The 19,145-nt window shown below is 39.6% G+C and overlaps 1 protein-coding gene across 2 annotated transcripts in view; it reads right to left on the bottom strand.

Moving 5' to 3' along the window:
- The window catches only part of MAN1A2 (mannosidase alpha class 1A member 2), a 139,385-nt gene that overhangs the window by 14,064 nt on the left and 106,176 nt on the right, over positions 1 to 19,145 (bottom strand). For both annotated transcript variants that reach the window (XM_057416009.1, XM_057416010.1), the window contains 3 exons: positions 14,120 to 14,235; positions 8,942 to 9,161; positions 2,279 to 2,451 (listed from right to left, as the gene is read on the bottom strand). In XM_057416009.1, the coding sequence (XP_057271992.1) occupies positions 2,279 to 2,451; positions 8,942 to 9,161; positions 14,120 to 14,235 (509 nt within the window). The remainder of the gene's footprint in view (positions 1 to 2,278; positions 2,452 to 8,941; positions 9,162 to 14,119; positions 14,236 to 19,145) is intronic.

Raw genomic sequence — 19,145 nt, 5'->3', positions numbered from 1 at the left:
GGGGTACGCAAAACCATATCTGAAGAGATCAAAAATATTTCATGGCTATGTTAGATAAAGAAACTTTTTTATTGAGGAAGCAAGTAAGAAAAGGCCCTCTGTAAGGACAGAGGTAGCTCTGCCCATGGGTTGCTTGCTTTACACAACTTCAATACAGCTTGACAGAAGGATAAAACAAAATCGTACCTTCCCACAGAGAAAACTGCAGGCCTGGGAGGAGGGAGGGAGGGTTTGGTTTGCAAGCATGAAGGTAAATGGAGAAAAGTGAACAAAATACAATTCAAAGACATGCTTTGCAGTGTCCTTAAGAGACAGATCCTGGCCTGAAAAATTACATTTGTGAATTCTTTAACATAGTAGAAGAAACAGTGAGGGTGACGGAACCCAGGCATCTCATTCAAAACCCGCCTGGACGCATTCCTGTGTAACATTATCTAGGTGTTCCTGCTCCGGCAGGGGGATTGGACTAGATGATCTTTCGAGGTCCCTTCCAATCTCTAACATACTGTGATACTGTGATACTGTGATAGTACAAAGGACCCCATCTCTGCTTGGATCATCCAGCCACAGCTATCGGCAAGCCTTTGTGGTACCCACACCAGCAAGGAGCAGGTTACTAGATCTGTTTGTTTGTCATATTACAGACATGCATAGTTTGGGCAGGAGGGACGATCTGACTCCATGTTTGATGCTTTGGAGAGGGAGGCAATGCATTCTCTAACACAAATGTGACAAATGTTGAACCTCTCTCCAGAGTAACATAATGTTAGTTATATCAAAACAGCCTATAAAGAAAAACCTAATGCAGACTAGGACACAATGTTAAAATACTTGAACTCTCTATGTGGTTGTGACTGCACTGAGGAAAGGACAGAGATGAGCTCAGCTAAATACCCTAATTTGTTAACTATCTTTCACCTGATGAATACAAGCTTCTCAACAGAGCTTTTCCTCAAAGTACTTTTTTGGGTTTCTTGCCTCTGGAACAAAGTTGGTTTTAACCTGCAGAATAAAGTTTCTCCAGGCACTTAGTTCATCTCTTCCTTTGCTCTCCCACATGGCCTTTGGCTGTAGTCAAAATACTTCATTAGTGTCATTATATCTCTAATGTTTACTCTCATCTCTGAAACTGGCTTTGACCTGTGTTTTCACAGATGGCTGGAGCTGTAGCAGGGAAGTTGAGGAGCTGTACTAATCCACAGATCTTGAAGATGACCAGAAAACTGCTTGGCCAGCAAATCGGTTTAGAACAAGCCCAGCACAGACCAGCAGGTGGAAGCAGTGAGAAAGATGAGACCAAACAGGCTCACAAGTTGAATCCTCGGAAGCATTTAAAAAGCAAACTCTTTTGGGGATTACAAACAATTTTTGCAATTAGAATATTACATTGTTATGTGAAAACGCTTCCTAGTTATTCATATAGCACATAACCAATGAGTGGCAGATGAAGGAGTTATCTAAGTACAAAGGATGAATGAAGGAAGGCCATGAGCACAGATCTGTGTCTAACAATGAATCTAGGCTTCTGCAGATCAGTATTAGCATTTCCAATGAGAAAGACTCAGAAACATTTTTGCACTTAGGAAAAACATTCAACAACCACATTTAAACCCAGGAAATCAGATAAAAAAAAGTCTCTAAAGTACCTTAGCAACGATTTTGAAGTTCTGCTTATATGCCATTACTTACTGACTTATGATCTACTTCTTATAATGCTGTAATTTTTGTTATAATTAAGTAAATCTAAAATGACTGGCATTCTTTTTTTCCTTCCAGTCAGACAACTAAGAAAAGAAAAAAGCCATGATACCAACCCACATATACATATGTACATGCCATGTAGTCTACAAGCCATCTGAGAACAGTCCTGCCACTGTGATAGCTGACAAAGAAGAAACTGTAAGAATAGCTTAGTTTTTAATCTGAGTGAGAACACATGCTTAGCAAAGTTATTTATAATACACTTTCATTTCCCAAGATAAATTACTTCTCCCAGCGGGCTGTGGACTACAGATAACAGTAGAAGTCATAACCAGTAGATTCTATTTCCATGCCTAAACCTCATCAGCTGTATAATGCTGAATGCATCTCTCGTTTGTGCATCTGGTTCAGCAATTGAAAAACAGGAATAACTGCGCACACCCCCATATGTATCCTGGTTTATGGGAACTTGTGAAAATCAATTACCATTTGAAGCGTTTCAGTACCATGAGATTAAAGTGGCTACAGAAGAAAAATACATGGAATTAAATTATGGACAGATAATTAATACAGTTACCTGTGTTGCCTCCCAGCCCCACTGCCTGTACTTGGGATCGTGGGTAAACCTCCACATATACCAGTAGGTCTCAATCACCTCTGGTCTTAGGATGTAATACTTCTCATTCTGCCGCACAGCCACTGCCTCTACGCCACCATCAAATTTGAATGCTTCTGGACCCAGCTTTAATGCTGCAAAGGACAGAAGAAAAGAAAAAAGTGATTCAATGATTCCTTACCACTCTGTGCAGGAAGGGTGGGTAGGAGACTGCTAAATACCAAGCATGTGAGGAAAACAGAAATGAGCTTGTCTTTAAGCAGTCTCCTAAGTATTTCCTATTGTCGAGGCCTATAATTTGTTATGAATAATTTATCCAATTCCTGGGAGAAAAGTACCTATCTTCACAGTAATCCTCTTGAAACCTAATGAAACACTAAGAATATAAATTCATCATTAACACATTCAATTCTAGGATAAAATTAAAGTGACTGACACCACTTCTTACCAACAAAAGGAAAAAAAGTCAGCAGAGGTTTGATGTCCTTTGATCCCACCCAGCTCAGCAGGAAAACAACAAAACCAGGTACCACCATCTCAATTAACCTGCATCTTTAACCAAACTCTCTTGGTTTATGCTAGTGATGTGCTAACTGATGTGCTTCATAATGTGATCCTCAAGTAAATGGTTTACAACTAGCCAATGAAAACTTAGCCATGCCTTAACATAAATCTCTGAATTAAGAGATTCACTATTTCAGCCCTTAAAGAAGCTCTAACAGCCCTGTGCCAGCATCTGGAAGCCTACTCAATTAAGGAGGCACCTGTAGAGAAACTGTCTATAATATGAAGATGCAATTACATACATTTCTTATTATACAGCTACACATTATTCCTCAAAAATGCACCCTTATCTACAGCTGTATTCCACTCTTTACTTCAGCAGAGTTTATAAGGTGCTGAACTTTGAAGCTGCACTCAAACTTTAAATATTATCAAAGCCATTAATCGTGTCATTCGTATGGGCTAGAGGCTCCAATTAACCTTGGTCTCATGAGTCAGAGAGGGGAACCTTAGAATACTACAAGGAAAAATCTGAGCACCCCCAGTGTGTGCCCCAGCAGAAAATCTCCAACAAAGAGTTCCCTATTCTTTTTGTTTCAAGGGAGTACAGCTCCAGATGCCAATACGGAAAAAGAACTACTCTTCACACTTCAGCTACACGCATGGCAAAGGAAAACTCCATCAAGAAATGGTTACAGTACTTCTTTAAAAATTGGCCATTTTACCAGCTTCAGTAAAAAAAAAAGTACAAATTTTACTGCAATATCAATGAGATTAGATACAGAGTTTTACCTATCCAAAATTAAGAAGGTAAGAATGGCCATCCTGGACCAGATGGAAGCTCTGTCTGGTCTAGTATCATTTCTCCAACTATGGCTAAAAAATCAGATACGGATGGGGAAGAGAAAGAACGGGCCAAGTATATGAGAGACCTTTTTCACCTTCTGTATCAGTCTGCACTTTTTTTGAGCTCAAGGCTTCTCCCAAACTAAACATACTTTTAAATGTGGTGCGTAATTTTTGACAGATTTATTTTCCAATATTTATCTGGTGTTTCACAGAATCGCAGAATGGTTTGGATTGGAAAGGACCTTAAGATCATCCAGCTCCACCCCTCTGCCATGGGCAGGGACACCTTCCAGTAGACCAGGTTGCTCAAAGTCCCATCCACCTGGCCTTGAACACTGCCAGGGATAGGGCAGCCACAGCTTCTCTGGGCAAGCCGTGTCTCTTTAAACCTGTGTACGCCTTAAGCATCCAAACACACCTCTGCTAAGGCATTCCACATGTCTACTATCTCTTTGGTGTAGAACCACGTTTTTTGTTCTTTTCTACTTTCAGCTTGGTACCTGCTAGAGTTATTCAATAGTCTGTAGGTCTCGCCTTGGAGAAGAGAGTGAACAACTGATTCCCATCCACTCACTCCAGTCCCTGGTGATGTTGCAAATCTGTTGCATCCTACCTAAAATGTGCCTTTTCCACACTGAAGAATACTACCTAATTCAATTGTTCTTTGAATGGAAACTGTTCCATATCTTTGGTTTTCCTCCTAGCCTTTCTTTCTGCAACTCTTCCAATGTTACTATATCATTTGTGAAATGAGAGGACCAGCCTGAATACAGCACTAAAAGTGTGGACAAGGTTAATATAATGACATAATGACATTTTCTATTTTGCTCTTTCTCACTTTGTTTTTCCTGACTGCTACTAAGCTGGCATTTTCGTAATCTCAAGAGCAATTTTCTGAGTTGTAATGGCCAGTTCAGAGCTCATCATTTTGTATGTGAGGTTAGGAAGCAGTTTTTTTTGCAGGTGCCTCACTCTACATTTAACTGCATAGGTATTAATTTAGTGATTTATTATAGAATTACTCAACCTCATAAAATCTCTGTGCATTTTCTCTGCTTTCTTTCATCCTTGCTATCCTGAATAGGTTTTTGAATTATTATCAGTATCTTTGTCATACTGTTCCTGCCCTTTTCCTAATTATTTATATGTTTGTAGATAGAATCATAGAATCAACCAGGTTGGAAAATACCTTTAAGATCAAGTCCAACTGTTCCCCAGCACTGCCACCACTTAACCATGTCACTAAGTATCTATGGCCATGAAACAGTCCACACTAAAGCAGGTACATCTTGAAGCATCTATGACTATAGCTATGTCTGATCTGCAGCAGTTACACCTCTGAAGGGACTGTGGCTCAAGGATAAATCCACACTGGTGAAGGTACACCTTGAAGCATCTGTGGTTGTGGGTAAGTCCATGTTGTGGTAATATGCATATATTTTTATTTATATATACATATATGCACGTATTAAAATGTAAAATGTAAATATACTATACATATATAGACATCTATGGACACATGTGTATAAATATATATCAGAGTACCACTGGTTAACTACCATTTATCCATGGCAAGACCTGACTATTTACCTCTACCCTATTTGTTATACTACAACCATTTATTTTCTCCATGCAGGTACTTGCTATTTATGCAGTGGCTGCTTAATATCCCTAAAGGGCCTTGTGAAAAAGCCTTTTGGAAATACGGCAAACCATGCAGCTGTATTAGTCTTATCCACCAAAGAAGCAGGATTTCAGGCAATTCTTGTGATGCATAACCTTGTGACACCTTCACTTGCTTTGTAGCCTGATGGTGCATTAGATCTTTACTTATTTACTCAGATCTACTTCTAATGTTATTGGGCACTACAAGAAATTCTACCATCCAAGGATGGGTGACCCCTATATATTGTGACAATCTCACTGAAGTTTTACCTGAAACCAAGGATGAAAAATTAATCACAGCACTTCTACCAACAGCTGACTAAAGTAAAGAAGCTACTGTGAACATAGTACCTTTCAGGAGAGTATTCTTCTAAGCAAACAACTACCTAAGGCCATTTTACAATGCTATAGTGGTCACACTTTAACAGAGGTATTTTAGCATTAATGGGGCTGATAGGCTGGGCAGGGAGAGCAGATGAGAACATCTCACATTATAGTGCAAAACTACAAAGCTAATTAGTACCATTTTAAAAGATATTTTAACTGATGTAACACTTCAATGAGAGCTGTATTTAGAACTGCTAAAAATAAAGGGCAAATGCTCAGACTTCTGGATAAATATCTATATATCTCCTTGTAGAAATAATGTTGAAAACAGTGTAATTTTTTTGCATGATCTTTTAAGACTAGAGTCAATCTAGCAATAATTTTCCTGAAAGTAATGATAATAATAACAATAATAATAACTACTATTATTGAATATTATAATAATAGTTTCTAAGGCTTACTTCATATAAAATTGCAGGATGAGAAACTCCAAGATCCTTTTTTATTGAGACTTTCTGAACCATTCCATCAACATACATTGTTACTTTATACTTCTCAATTATCTTGTGTCTTCCATCTTTCCCTGTTTAGCTGCTTACTGAAAGTCTTGGGACAGAGACAACATCTATTAATACCCTTACCATGTCTCATCTGAAATCTCAAGTCACCTGGCTTATTCTGCATTGGAATACATGAACATACATGAACCAGCTAAAGCTGTACCCAGATTTGAGGACAGTTCTTGAAGAAATTTTAAAGACATGCAAAAATCTTCATCCTAAAATAATCCGTCTGTAGTACGTAAAACACCGACTGACTGTCAGCTAATGGCTGGGAAAATTCTCATGTGTAAGGGATGATATCTTTTACTAAAAACACCGTGTGCTATAAACCAGTACATGCTGCTATCTATATAAATAATTTTGCTAATTAATCTAACCTTTACAATACCTATGAAAGCTCATTATTCACACTGACTTGTTAATGGTCTTTCTGTTCTTTCAGTTTCATTGGATATCTTTTTCTTTTTTCACCATTCACGGATTTTGCATCAGCAGTTACTTTATGCCTTTGCCATGTTTCTTAGTGCTGCATGGAAATTTAAGCTGTTTCATAATGTAGTAATTTTATACTAAAATATTATAACACCAGGCATGTACTGCAGTTTATTATAAGCAACCCTGGGAAGACACAGGAAAGGACAGCTCTGGTTCATCTGAAGAAAAGAGCTCTCTAGCCTCAGCACGTTGCTGACTCCTCAGGGGACAATGAATAGGGAAAGAGTTCTTCCAAGTCTAGGAGAAAGAGATCAGGCTCTCCCCTTTGCTGAAACATAAAGGTATCATTTGAATCAGGATGACTCTCTACCCTCTGAAAGAGAGTGTTTTTCTGCAGCCAGATAGCTCTGCACTGAAGTGTACAATTCTGTCTCAAATCCTGCTGTTAAAGCATAATGAAGTTGATATTTTGCACGTAACGATTCTTTATTTGCTTTGAAAAATCAGTCCAGGGAGAAAAAAAAAAAAAACCACATTCCTGAGATTGCAGGATTGAACAAAAGAAAACTAGGGCACTGCAAACGTATAGCTGTCTGTACAGGCTGCTTCCTGCATGTGTGTGTCCTTATTCAGTCATTAAATATGCAACCCTAACTTCCACCCCTCACCATCTTTTGACTTATTTAGGGTACAGAAGAAACACCTGAAGGAATAAAATTAGGAGGGCACAAAAAACTGTAAATTTGGCGGTGCTTACTTTTAAGTGTCAAACGAAACATTTAAATTAAGCTTTTCAGAATGCAACAACCGTTACTGTGTCCTACCTTTTCTCTTAAGCATTCTCCTACTTTTTTCCTTCCTTCTTTTTTTTTTTTAATTAATGCTGTTGCTACCCAGGTAAGAGCATCACTCATGGGATTGAATTCTTTAAAATGACAGGCAATTATACAGTGATATTACATAATCCTGTGAATAACACATGAATTCTCATTTTAAAACTGATTTTTAGTTACCATTACTTCTACTAGGAAGTTATTCCAGAAGCTCACTTCTCTGATGGCTACACAAAGCTATTTACAATTTCCAACCTACATTTATTCATGGCAAGCTTACAAACCTTGCTCTTGGTACAACTGTGTAGTTCATATCTTAAAATAACTCTTTCTTTTCACTCTTTACCCCTTGAGATGACAACTGATTTATTTCCTTCTTTGGCATTATTTTTTGAGGCTGAGCAGGCCAAGCTGTCATATTTTTTGACTGCAAAACAAAAGCTCTGTTGCTCTAATAATTCTGTTGGTTCTTGGTTTGCATTTGTTCTGCTTGAAGTTCAAATTTGTATAGCACATTCTGGATGACAAACGATACATGTCCTCTAAGGCAGTGTTAATATTCCCTAATCTCTGTTGAAAATTCCTCACCTGATACAGACAAGGACTGCACCGATCAGGTTCCTCTAAACTCCCAGTTTAGAGAAAGAGTTCCTGCCTTTTTTAGTAGTGAACTTACTTCTGACAGTCCAGCCCTCAAGATCTTTTTGTTTGCTACTGTGAGACTCTTCTGTTTTAATTGTGTCTTATGCTCTTATGGCCACTGTAATTCCAGTCAGCACACTCCAACTTCATGCAGAGGTCACGGTTAAAAAATGCAAAATAAACCTCTTCCAAAAGATGGAACTTGGGAACCTTCCAGCTCAACAGTGAAGCCTGTTACTGCCTCCCCACTACTCAGGTCTTTGGCTGTCTCACAGTTTGCATAATAGTCATCATTCTCTCTAGTTTAATTGTACTTACCCAGAATGTACTATTACTAAAACTAGTAAAAGCTGTATTTACAAATTTTCGACTCTACATAACAGTAAGAACAGTATATATGAAATGAAAAACTGCCCTATATATCTGGGAGGACAAGAGTCCACACACAGTCCTTCCTCCCTGCACTCATATAACCTATCTTAGCTGACTGATCCAAAAAATAGGGATAAACATGCAGGAAGGAACCACATGCAATCTGTTTTTACATTTACTCACCATGATGTAGATCACAATTAAATACGTGGATGTTCAAAATTTATACTTGTATAGAAACTACTGCACGTTAGATAAGGCATAGGTCCATAACACATCTTAAAAAATAATTACAACAATTCATGTATTTTAACTAGTATTTTAATTCTGTATTATAACTACAGATAGTTATATATAATTATATATAACTATATATATAACTCTGTATTTTAACTATTTTAACAACCAATAACTAGATTAGGAATAGACCTTACTTGTCCTGTCATATGACTCGTGACATGTATGTGCAATTTCAGCTCCAAGTTGCAAATAATGTCCAGCTTTATCATCTCTGGAACCATCTGCTCCAAGGGCAAACATTCCCCCTGCAAAACAGGTCAAGTGGCCCATCTTTCTTTCAAGGTGCCCATTCTTCCACTCCCCAATGAAGGTCAGTCCTCCATTGGACTTTCTGATGAGATGCTTTTCTATGGCCTACAAGAAGATTAAGAGAACTTTCAAATACTGTTTCATATGCACTGTTTTATGTAACTAAACTCTCTTTCAAAGAATAAAGTACTGTTTTTAAACCAACAACAACAAAATCTTCTTTCAAATTCACTTCTTAGCACTTCAGGAGCAAACAGCTATAAGAACATTTTTTCAAGGCACACAAGAAATACCCTAACTGCTAAAAGATGCTAATGAGATCAAACACAGGAAAATAACAACACAGCTAAAACTGCACTTTTAGCTGAGAATTCAGCATGTATTTTATGGCTCAAACAGTGATCGTCTACCCGTTAACTCTGAGAAGTACCTATATGTTCTGCTGTACAGTCTGTGTGTACTCATAAGATACATCCACATTGGAATGTTTTGGTCAGCAATATATGTACAGGTAGCACCTGTACTTTCAGTCAGTCTTTAATAGGAAGTGACAGGAATGATCCAGCCACCTTTTTGCTCCTTCTCCGTGGCAGCTTTCTGATTACATGTGGTCAAAGGATGGGTGAGGGTTAGAGTAACTGCTGAAAAAAAAATAAGTATCATTTTATAGGTGAGGCAACTGCTGCCTTCTTGGTGCATTTGTACCTATATTATTGCCTGTGGCTTGTAAATGGTATTCTTCTCGTAGCAGCAAGGAGAATAGCTTATGTAACATTCCAAAGTTTGCAAGCTATGTGAAACAACATATCTACTTAAGCCTCTTCCAGGGAGGGTCACAATCCCCACCAATCTACTGAAACACTATCTTAAGCATTAGACAGGTTTTTTTTTTACCTAGAATCTTGTTACAATTGAGATCTATAATAGTAAAGACAATTATCTTTTTACCATGGAGACATTATTCCTATCTTCTTTCCAGAAATCTCCTTAGTACTTCCACACATAACCATCTGATGGGTTCACAACTTTCTTCAAAGCACATGGCTGGTAAGAGTACTCCAAGGCTGATTGGAGTTGAAGGATTAAAGTGCCTTTAAAAAGGCATTTTCCACTCTCCTTGCCATCCACAAGATCTACTTCACTCACAAGAGTGAACTACTATCCCTCTTCATTAACTTTCTGGTACCTACAACAAATTACACCCCAAATGCCCACAACTGTTTGCACTGAAGCTTGATATACTGAGAACATCCAGGCAGAGGATCCTGCATGTAACTGAAGTGGCTTTTGTGGATGTGGAGGTCATGTCTGCTGCACACCCTTGTCTCCTTATTATCTACACAGTGCCAACTATGCAGTTTGCTACAATAAAGATTCAAGCAATAAGTATATAGATTAATCAGCTTGCAACCTGTAATTCAGGTTCAAAAGCAGAGAGTGAAATAGCTTTTCCCTCAAAATAAAAAACATGAGATTGTTTTGCTTACAATAACATGGACAAATGAAAAGTTTCAAGGTCTTTCTGTGACTGTAGTAGGTATAATTCAGTGATACAGGACTGCTAGAGCAGCTGTACTGAACCCATCAGTATCTGGGTGGATACGGAAGGACATGGAAGTCCTTCAGCCAGGTGCACGGTGCAGAGAGAACACAGAAATAACTGACAGAGCAGAACCCAGTCCATCTCTGCCAGCTGCCAGAGTGGTTGTCCAACAATCATGCACATTGGCATCGGGTACCACAGCTTTCCACAGAGCCCTGGGAGGAGCAGTAAGGGACTCTGGAGCACAAGGAGCTTCCTCATCAGTCCTGCTGGTCACTGGGAAGGGGTTTGAAAAGGCTGGTCGAATCAGGCCATTCAACAATGGTTACAGGACTGGTACCACAGACAGGGTTTCAACTACTTAGACCATGGGACCTGCTTTGAGAAACATGGGGTTTTAAATTAAAGTTGCTGGGGCAGGGGAATCTCAATCAATCCTGCTCCTACCAGTTTGATGGCATTGCCAGTAAGAGATGCCCAGAGCTTACAGAGGGGTCACGGATCAGCAGGAGGGCACCAGAACATCAGCACAAAGGAATTCCAGCCACTCCAATGAGTAAGCTGGCAGCCATATATCGGATTAGGAAGGCTGAAGACCTGACAATTAGATCTGGCCAGGGATGTCAAGGACAACAAAGAAAGCTTCTATAAGTACAATGGGGATAAAAAAGAACATGAGGGAAAATGTGAGCCCTCTCCAGAAGAAAATGGGAGACATGGTTACCCTGGACGTGGAGAAGGCTGAGGTACCCAATGACGTTTTTGCCTCAGCCCTCACCTGCAAGTGCTCCAGCCACATCACCCAAGTTGCAGAAGGCAAAGGCAGGACTGGGAAAATGAACTGCCTGCTGTAGGAGAAGATCAGTTTCAAGATCATCTAAGGAACCTGAAGGTGCACAAGTATATGGGACCTGATGAGATGTATCTGCGAACTGATGAGATGTATCTGCAGGTCCAGAGGGAACTGGCTAAGCCACTGTCCATCATACCTGAGAAGCTGTGGCAGTCTGGGGAACTTCCTACTGACTGGAAAGGGTGAAACGTTTTTCAAAATGTTAAAAAGGAAGACCTGTGGAACTTCAGGCCAGTCAGTCTCACCAGGATCATGGAGCAGATCCTCCGGGAAACTATGCTAAGGCACATGGAAAATAAGGGTGATTATTGACAGCCAACATAGCTTCACTAAGGGCAAATCGTGCCTGACCAGTCTGGTGGCCTTTTATGATGGGGCTGCAGCATTGGTGAGTAAGGGAAGAGTGACTGGTTTCATCTACCTGGGCTTGTACAAGGCATGAACACATTGTTCCACAATGCACAGATCAGTATGGTTCGTAGAGATTCTAATGGGTAGGTTTGGCTGAGGGAAAGCTGAACAGGAAACCATCTAGTGGTTTGCACTGCAGGTCATATCACAAATGAAGCAGGAACAGCTCAGCTCTTTCTCCCTTCTCTCCACAGTGTGTTTTACCTGGTCCCAGATTGCTTTGCTGTGTTTCCATTCAGAGAGAGAGATCTGCCCATACATAATGTTTGCAAGACTGGGCTTGCAATGGAGAAGATGAAACAATCACAATGATGTTATACACCAACTGCTATATATTTGTAAACCAACGGGACCCAAAACTGTATTTTAGACTATTAAAAGCACTCAACTAATGTTTTGAACCACTAATGTTGACTTTAACAAAGCCTGGAAAGCAAAGAAAATTCAAAAGAACTGGGAAATAGCTGGTGCTTTAACAGTATTTTAAAAGGCTAATGGAACAATCATATAGAATGAATGCTTGTTTGACAAGTGCATACTGATATCAGGAATAGTAGGAATTTCGGGAATTTCCTTGGTATTGTACAAAGTATTAGTCCTAAATGAATTCAAGGCAGCACATATGAAGTGGATTAAAAGTTGGTGTGCTAGAACAGTTCAAAGTGAAACCAACAACTGTGAAAAGTCCTCATCCCATGAAGATTCTGCAAAAACACTTCTATACAATGCTAGGCAGCATTTCTACCAACAATCTGCAAGAAACAAATGCTAAAAGAAATGTGCAGATGACACAAAAATTGACAGAGCTATAGATAGTAATAAAGGAAAAGTCAGTCCTGTAAAATCATTCAGAACAGGGAACAAAGTGGGTTTTGCCTGAACTATTGTGTTTTAGTAAGAATCACACATCAAGGAATCATGAATGGAAATCACAGTAGCAGGAAAGCAGTAAATCAAAATGACTATAACCAACTTCAGAGCAAAACCAAGTGGAAAGCAGATGACACTGAGGCAAAGGTTAAGAGTGCAAACACAGCTCTTGGCTGGATGAAGAGGCGAATATGGAGAAGAAATCAGGTGTCGAAACATTACATTCTTGTCTCCATACTGAAGATACTGGAAAGTACTTAGAAAAAAGGCTTAAGAAATAATTCAAAATCTGCTTTATATTGTGAGACTCAAGAAAATAATGCATCTCTTTTATGAGAGAATGTGTGTCACACCTTGGTTAGCCACCAGCTACATAATGCAGATGACCCTGGAAAACGATGTAGGGGAGGAAAAAGGTCAAGTATCTGGAAGTCAAATGAATCAAATTCAGGTCAAGAATAAGATATATTACAGCTTCAAAGCAATTTTAGACTAGAACTTTCATTATATATCTTTTAAAATGTGAATTTTTAGGTGTTTTTTGCTTTAGGAGCTTGCGTTGAAGAAACACAGCATACACAGATCATGGAACAAGTTAGGCACCAAGCGCACATGTGCACTTGGACAAGACTTCGCAGTCCCTGTTGCTATTAGTACCACAGCCAACTTGATTAAAACCAGCTTAGTTACTCACATGTCTTAACTGTAGCACCAGCATGTTGGCACAAGCAAGCCTGATGAAAGAAGATGCCTGTGTATGGGGAAATTATAAGAAAGTAAGAGCTGGGCAGCATAAAGCTCAGAGCCATCACTAAAAGGCCACAGCCCCAAATCCCACTGAACTATCCTGCAGTGCTGCTGTGCTTGGGGAAGCACTACTTCTTCCGTGAGAGGGAGCAAGATCACATCACAAAAGAACCACAGAGCAAGGAATGGGTATGAACTACATTTTACAACATAAATATGGAATAAAACCTCTACACGCTTTGTAAAATAAAGAATAAAACACTTCAGAACTTCAAGCCCTAGAGTGATTCTGAGCACTGGAAAGAAGTGACTTGGTTGTTCTGCAGACATCTTAGGGTTGTTTGATCTCTTTCTAATAAACTATAGCTTGGGCATTTAGATTATACAATTTTGGACAAGCTGATTATTTTTAGCACAACAATCTGCATCAGATGCATTCCACAATAACACATCTTAAACTACTGAGAGTGAAAGCTAGTATTATTCACCACTTGATTTCTTAAAGCTTACATAATCAAAACCAGTCCTGGGGGTGCTTTGGTTGGGGTGTTTTGGGTTGTTTTGTGTTTTTTTTTTTTAAAGTATTAAAGATGGTTTTGTAGTTCAACTGGATGGGAAAACTCCACGAATTATAATCACCTCAATGGCATCGTCGTACATTTTTCTTGCCTCCGTGTCCATCTTGTCTGACATAAGCCAGGCTTTCAATAAATATTCATAAAAACTGTCTCCCAGCCCGCCCACGGATGTGTGATCTGCAAGAGAAAAAAAAAAAAGGAGTTGAATTTGTTATATAATAACATCTTGAATGTATTCGAAATAGAAACTTACGGTGTTAAGGTCTACTGTTGTAGCGCTACCAGTATTTCAAGCCTGCTTAGCAAGACAAAGTGGCACCGTATCCCCTTTCCTCTCCAAACTTAACTTGCTAGGTATGGAACCTGCTTTATGTGTTCGCTGCCATTCTGCACACGCTATCCCTCACATCAAAAATTAATTTAACCTCTGTTTTTCTGTTTTTCCTTCATTCCATAGAACTTGACTGTTTCGCTGCTGCGGCTTAAAATCTTTTATATATGTAAAAAAGTATATGCAACCCCCCCCCCCCCCCCCATCAGATCTCTGTATCCAGGATTCAATTAGGTCATGTGGCTGGCTATGAACAGCCATGAACTACACCAAATCCTATCTTTCCAGGAGCTTTTTATTTCCAACAAGGTATTTACTTTCACAAGCAAAGACATTGCCATTTTGTGCTGACAGAATAGCTCACGCATGTAGGTAGTTCTTACACAGAGAGGGGTAGGTGAGGACTACCTACATTCCTCTCTGGATGAACTATCATGCATTCCCACAAAAAGCCTACTGATGGGGTGAGTCAGCCTCAGAGCTCCTGTGCCAACCACGGTAAGTACTCCCTCGGTACACCCTTCATTCAAAAAGCAACACACTCAACAGCATGAGAGTGACTCCAACCAGAACAGCACATAACCTTTTCTTTCCAAAGTTACAGCCCACAAAACACTGGCACCAGAACAGTCTTAGTCTGCTCAACCTAGGCAAAGGAAACATTTAAGACCAACTCTGTCACAATACCAGAAATTCACTGCCCTAAACACAGCTGTTATGCTCACGCAAGTTCCCTTTTATTGGGTGAAACAAAGACATGATACTTCCTTTTTCAAAGTACCTCCAAAAAGTATCATTCACAGCCTTTCTGGGATGAAGGTGTACAAAAGAGGTCTGGAGCTCTCTTTCTGTGCCTTTTCTGACCAAGCACTGTCCTGTCCCTGCATGCCTGCTTGTCTCTGAAGATGTGAATAGCAGGTTAGAGCTGGTAGATGCTCCTAGCCTCTTTACTCACCTATGAGTTTCTAAACAAAGGAAGGACCAAATGGAAAGCCTGTAGCCTTTCCACTTGGCTTCAGGTTGTGAATTTGCAGCAAATGACTTCATGCTCATCTATCTAAGTATCTTCTAGACAGCCTTTTCACACCCAGCTACTCAGTGATTTAGCTGCAATGAGTTTTTATAAGCTTTCCAGCTCTGAGCTGTAAGAGAACAGGCAGGTCATGAGTCACTTTCTTCCACAAAGGCAAGGGCTAGACATGACTCCTCTAATGCACAATTACATTCACAGGTAGACACAAGAACTAAGGGAAAAATAAACAAACCACGCCAAGACTTCAAAGTTACAACTGGTGTCAGCACTGCTCAGGGACAGTTTAAAACAACTCCTGTTAAGCTGCTGCCTCCTCCTCAGCTCAACTCTGTCACTGGAGTCAGCACTGGTCCTCTGCCAGGTTTCTTTCTCAGATGCACACAGTCCCCAGACAGGACAAGGTTGCTGAACCCTCAAGCAGGGCTTATCTTGTGGCAGCTCCAGCTGGGCTCAGGACAGGAATGAGCAGGAAGATGAGTGCAAAAGCTTTATTTCCTATCAGAGAAATCCATGTTCCAGGTGAGTTTCCAAAGTCAGTTATCAGAAACACACCCCATTTCATGTCTACTTCCTTCAGGCAGTCATTTGAGAACTTGTCTGTCCCTCCTGTCAGCAGGTCTTCTCTTCCTCCACATTGCTTCTCACCTTAGACGGCAGTACAGAGAACGCAGGAATCAGTAGCATCAGCACACAAAGGACTCAGAACCATCTTCTAGACAGCCTTTTTTGCATCTTCTTGATGCATTCAGAGAACAGAGCTGCACGAGCATCTCAGATAGAGATCTTCCTCCTACTCAGGAAGTGAGAAGCTAATATGGTAAGGCTAAGGGCTTCTGAGAGCCTTGCCGCTCACAGCAGCAGTGCCTTCTTTATTCCCATTTTGCATACCTGATTCCAGCTCTCAACTACTGCTTTGCAAGACTCCTCTCTTGAGGTTTAAGCACAGCAAGGTTTCCAGCTTCTACAGCTGATTTAACTGCACTCTGCAAGGCCTCCTTCAGGTCTTGTGATAGCATGAGAAGGTGTTGCTGAAGGAGGATTTGCTGCACTCTGTGTAAGGACTGTAACTAGAAATGACTGAAAATTAAAGCAGTCTTTTTGTGACAGATTGCAGGACTTTGACACCTTGCTCTCACCTGCAGTGGACATGCTAAAGACATAGCAAATACATAGCTGCTGAAATCCGTTAGATCTGGGTCGTCACGTATCATTCTCTCCTATAAACAAGGCCCCTACCCAAACTTATCACCAGAAGGTCCATGGTGCTTATCACTCTTCTGCTTATTGAACTACTGCTCAGATGGATTCAGAGATTTAACTCAGCTTAACTCAAAATGTTTTGCTCACAAAAGTTTTTCAATCAGTGCTAACCTTGTATGACAATCCAGAGTACTAAGAAGAAACACCTCGTGATTTGAATAACTGAGTTTACAATAGCATCTTGGAACTGGGTACTCTTCAGTAGGCAGCTGTGAAGGTAATCATATTTAAAATGTTGTATTTTGCAAATTAAAAAAATGGATTTCATTTTTATTATATATTTGATCTACAGGAATTATTTGCTTATTTCTATGTAATTTATAGGTTTTTACTAGAAGAAGTGTTTCACAGTGAAATCCTGAAGCAAAATACTTTCCAGATTAAGATAAATATAGCAAAGAGAACAGAGTATGGGGGCATATCAAATACGGCAGATGCCACATATTCTCTTCAATGACATGTACACATTCTTATAACACTCATTCCTTCCAATCAAGACAAATTAAGATACATTTTTCATTCCCCACTTTTTCAAACGTAGGCCCAGGTGACTGAGCAAACATAAAAGGATTCCAGTCAAGGATTCCTTGGGAAGTCATACTTTAAACTGGAATGCACAGTAGCCGCATTGGCAAAGAATACCTTCATCTATTGCCATCAAAAGTAATCCCCAAAAGCCCTGTTTTTTCACACATTTGAAAGTATGCTTTGTGCAAATCTGTGCTGTTAGTCTGTAGTCTGGTTGAAGGCTTCCTCCTCGCCAGAAAGAGCCAAACAAAATCTTAATAGAAAAACAATGATATTTAACATTCACAGCATCATTTTTGCTCAGCTACTTTAACAGCTTTGTATCCTGTTCAATATTGCCATATTCCATAAACAGCATGCAATTGGGAAAAAATCAATTTCATAGCAATATTTATTTTAATGAGGTTTTAATTTATTGATTAAAAGATCAATATTTAATCAAGTTTTAGTCATATATCGTGTCTCAGCTAATATTCAAAAAATCACATCCACCTCTTTCCCACAGACTGAATGGAGGATCGTGTCTTCAATTCTCACACCATCAGTTATCTAATATTTCTAAAGCTACTTTCACTCCAAATGATCTTAGCATACTGCTGAAACAGTCTCCTCTTACAAGGACCCAGCAAACCACAGAATTACAGAGCAGGTCAGAAAGGAGTGTACATACTCTGTAACTGAAATGACAATGAATCTCAGTTCAAGATAGGAGGAAGAGTCTCTGGTGATTTGTCCTTTGTCAGTGAAATTGTTTCTTTACAAATCCAGGGAGACAAATCAACTTGTTTTTCCACAGCTAGTTGTTCAGGGAACAGGCTGCAGGGCTCCCCCTTCGCAATTACAACTGAAGCACTGTGATGGATCTGGCTGCTCTTCCTCTCCAAGACTCATTTTTGGGGACGGCAGTAGATAATAGGGACAGTAGGCATTCACATAGCTCATTCTCATGTTACAAACATGTGCTGCTTCCTTTTGTTTAGAGGGAAAGTTCAGCTCAGTAAGCAACACAGTATTTTCCACAACAACTGAAAGCCCCCTAAAGATAACATTAATAACAAAACTTGCTCTAACGAAGGTCTACCTGCTCTCTAGAGCAAACTTAAGATGGGTAAATTATTTTTAAGCAGATGGCTTTAAGTAGTTAACATCAGCTTAATGAGGCAAATGAAAAACAGTTCACGATTTGCTAAACCCTCTCTGCTTTGTGCCTTAATTGTTCAATTGTCATTTCTTGGCAATGAGCAGGAATAAAGAAAGAAGCCAGGCATTGTTTTAAAAGCAGCACATCATGCCAGAACTGTTGCTGCAGTGACAACACCTGAGGGTGAGGCTTCCTGTTACCCATGAGCAGATGGGTAGTGAGCTGCTGTCCCTTCTTGACCCGAGGGCACGTCCTCCTGCCCTTCCACTGTGCCCATAAAGGTTATGCATCATTTACTGCAGATGGAAGGAAAAGATGCAATAAAATGCTGAGCAGAAATATGTTTAGTGTGCATGGGCTGCTGTGCTGAAAAGCAGTATGGTGAGATAACATAGCAGCACATAAGCACAAGCAGGTGGAGATGAGGGTCAACTATACCCATAGTATTTTTAATTCATGAATTTGTAACTAAAATACTGAATTAATATTTTTAAGTACAGACAGCTAGAAAACAACCAAGCAAAGAATTAGAAATTTGGCAATATGTAAAAGAAACTCAAGTCTTAGAACTGGAGTTGTTAGTTATGGCCCTAAAGTAAAGGAAAACTAACTTAAACCTGCCTCGTGTTAAACCAAATAGACTGAAAACACCAAGATGAACCAACTACTGATTAATTTAAATCATTTAATAGTACAGAACTACTTTGCAACAAGATAACAAAGGGGTAAAAAGGGAGGCTGTTTTCCCTTAAGGGTTACAAACACATAATCTTTGTCAAAGTGCTACTGTAATA

This window comes from Pezoporus wallicus, unplaced genomic scaffold, assembly GCF_028554395.1.
Source record: "Pezoporus wallicus isolate ANWC-B61680 ecotype Strahan unplaced genomic scaffold, APGP_CSIRO_Pwel_v1 contig_6814, whole genome shotgun sequence".
Classification (NCBI taxonomy): domain Eukaryota; kingdom Metazoa; phylum Chordata; class Aves; order Psittaciformes; family Psittacidae; genus Pezoporus; species Pezoporus wallicus.
Note: the sequence above shows the minus strand (reverse complement) of the source record. Positions and strands in the feature narration are given on the sequence as shown.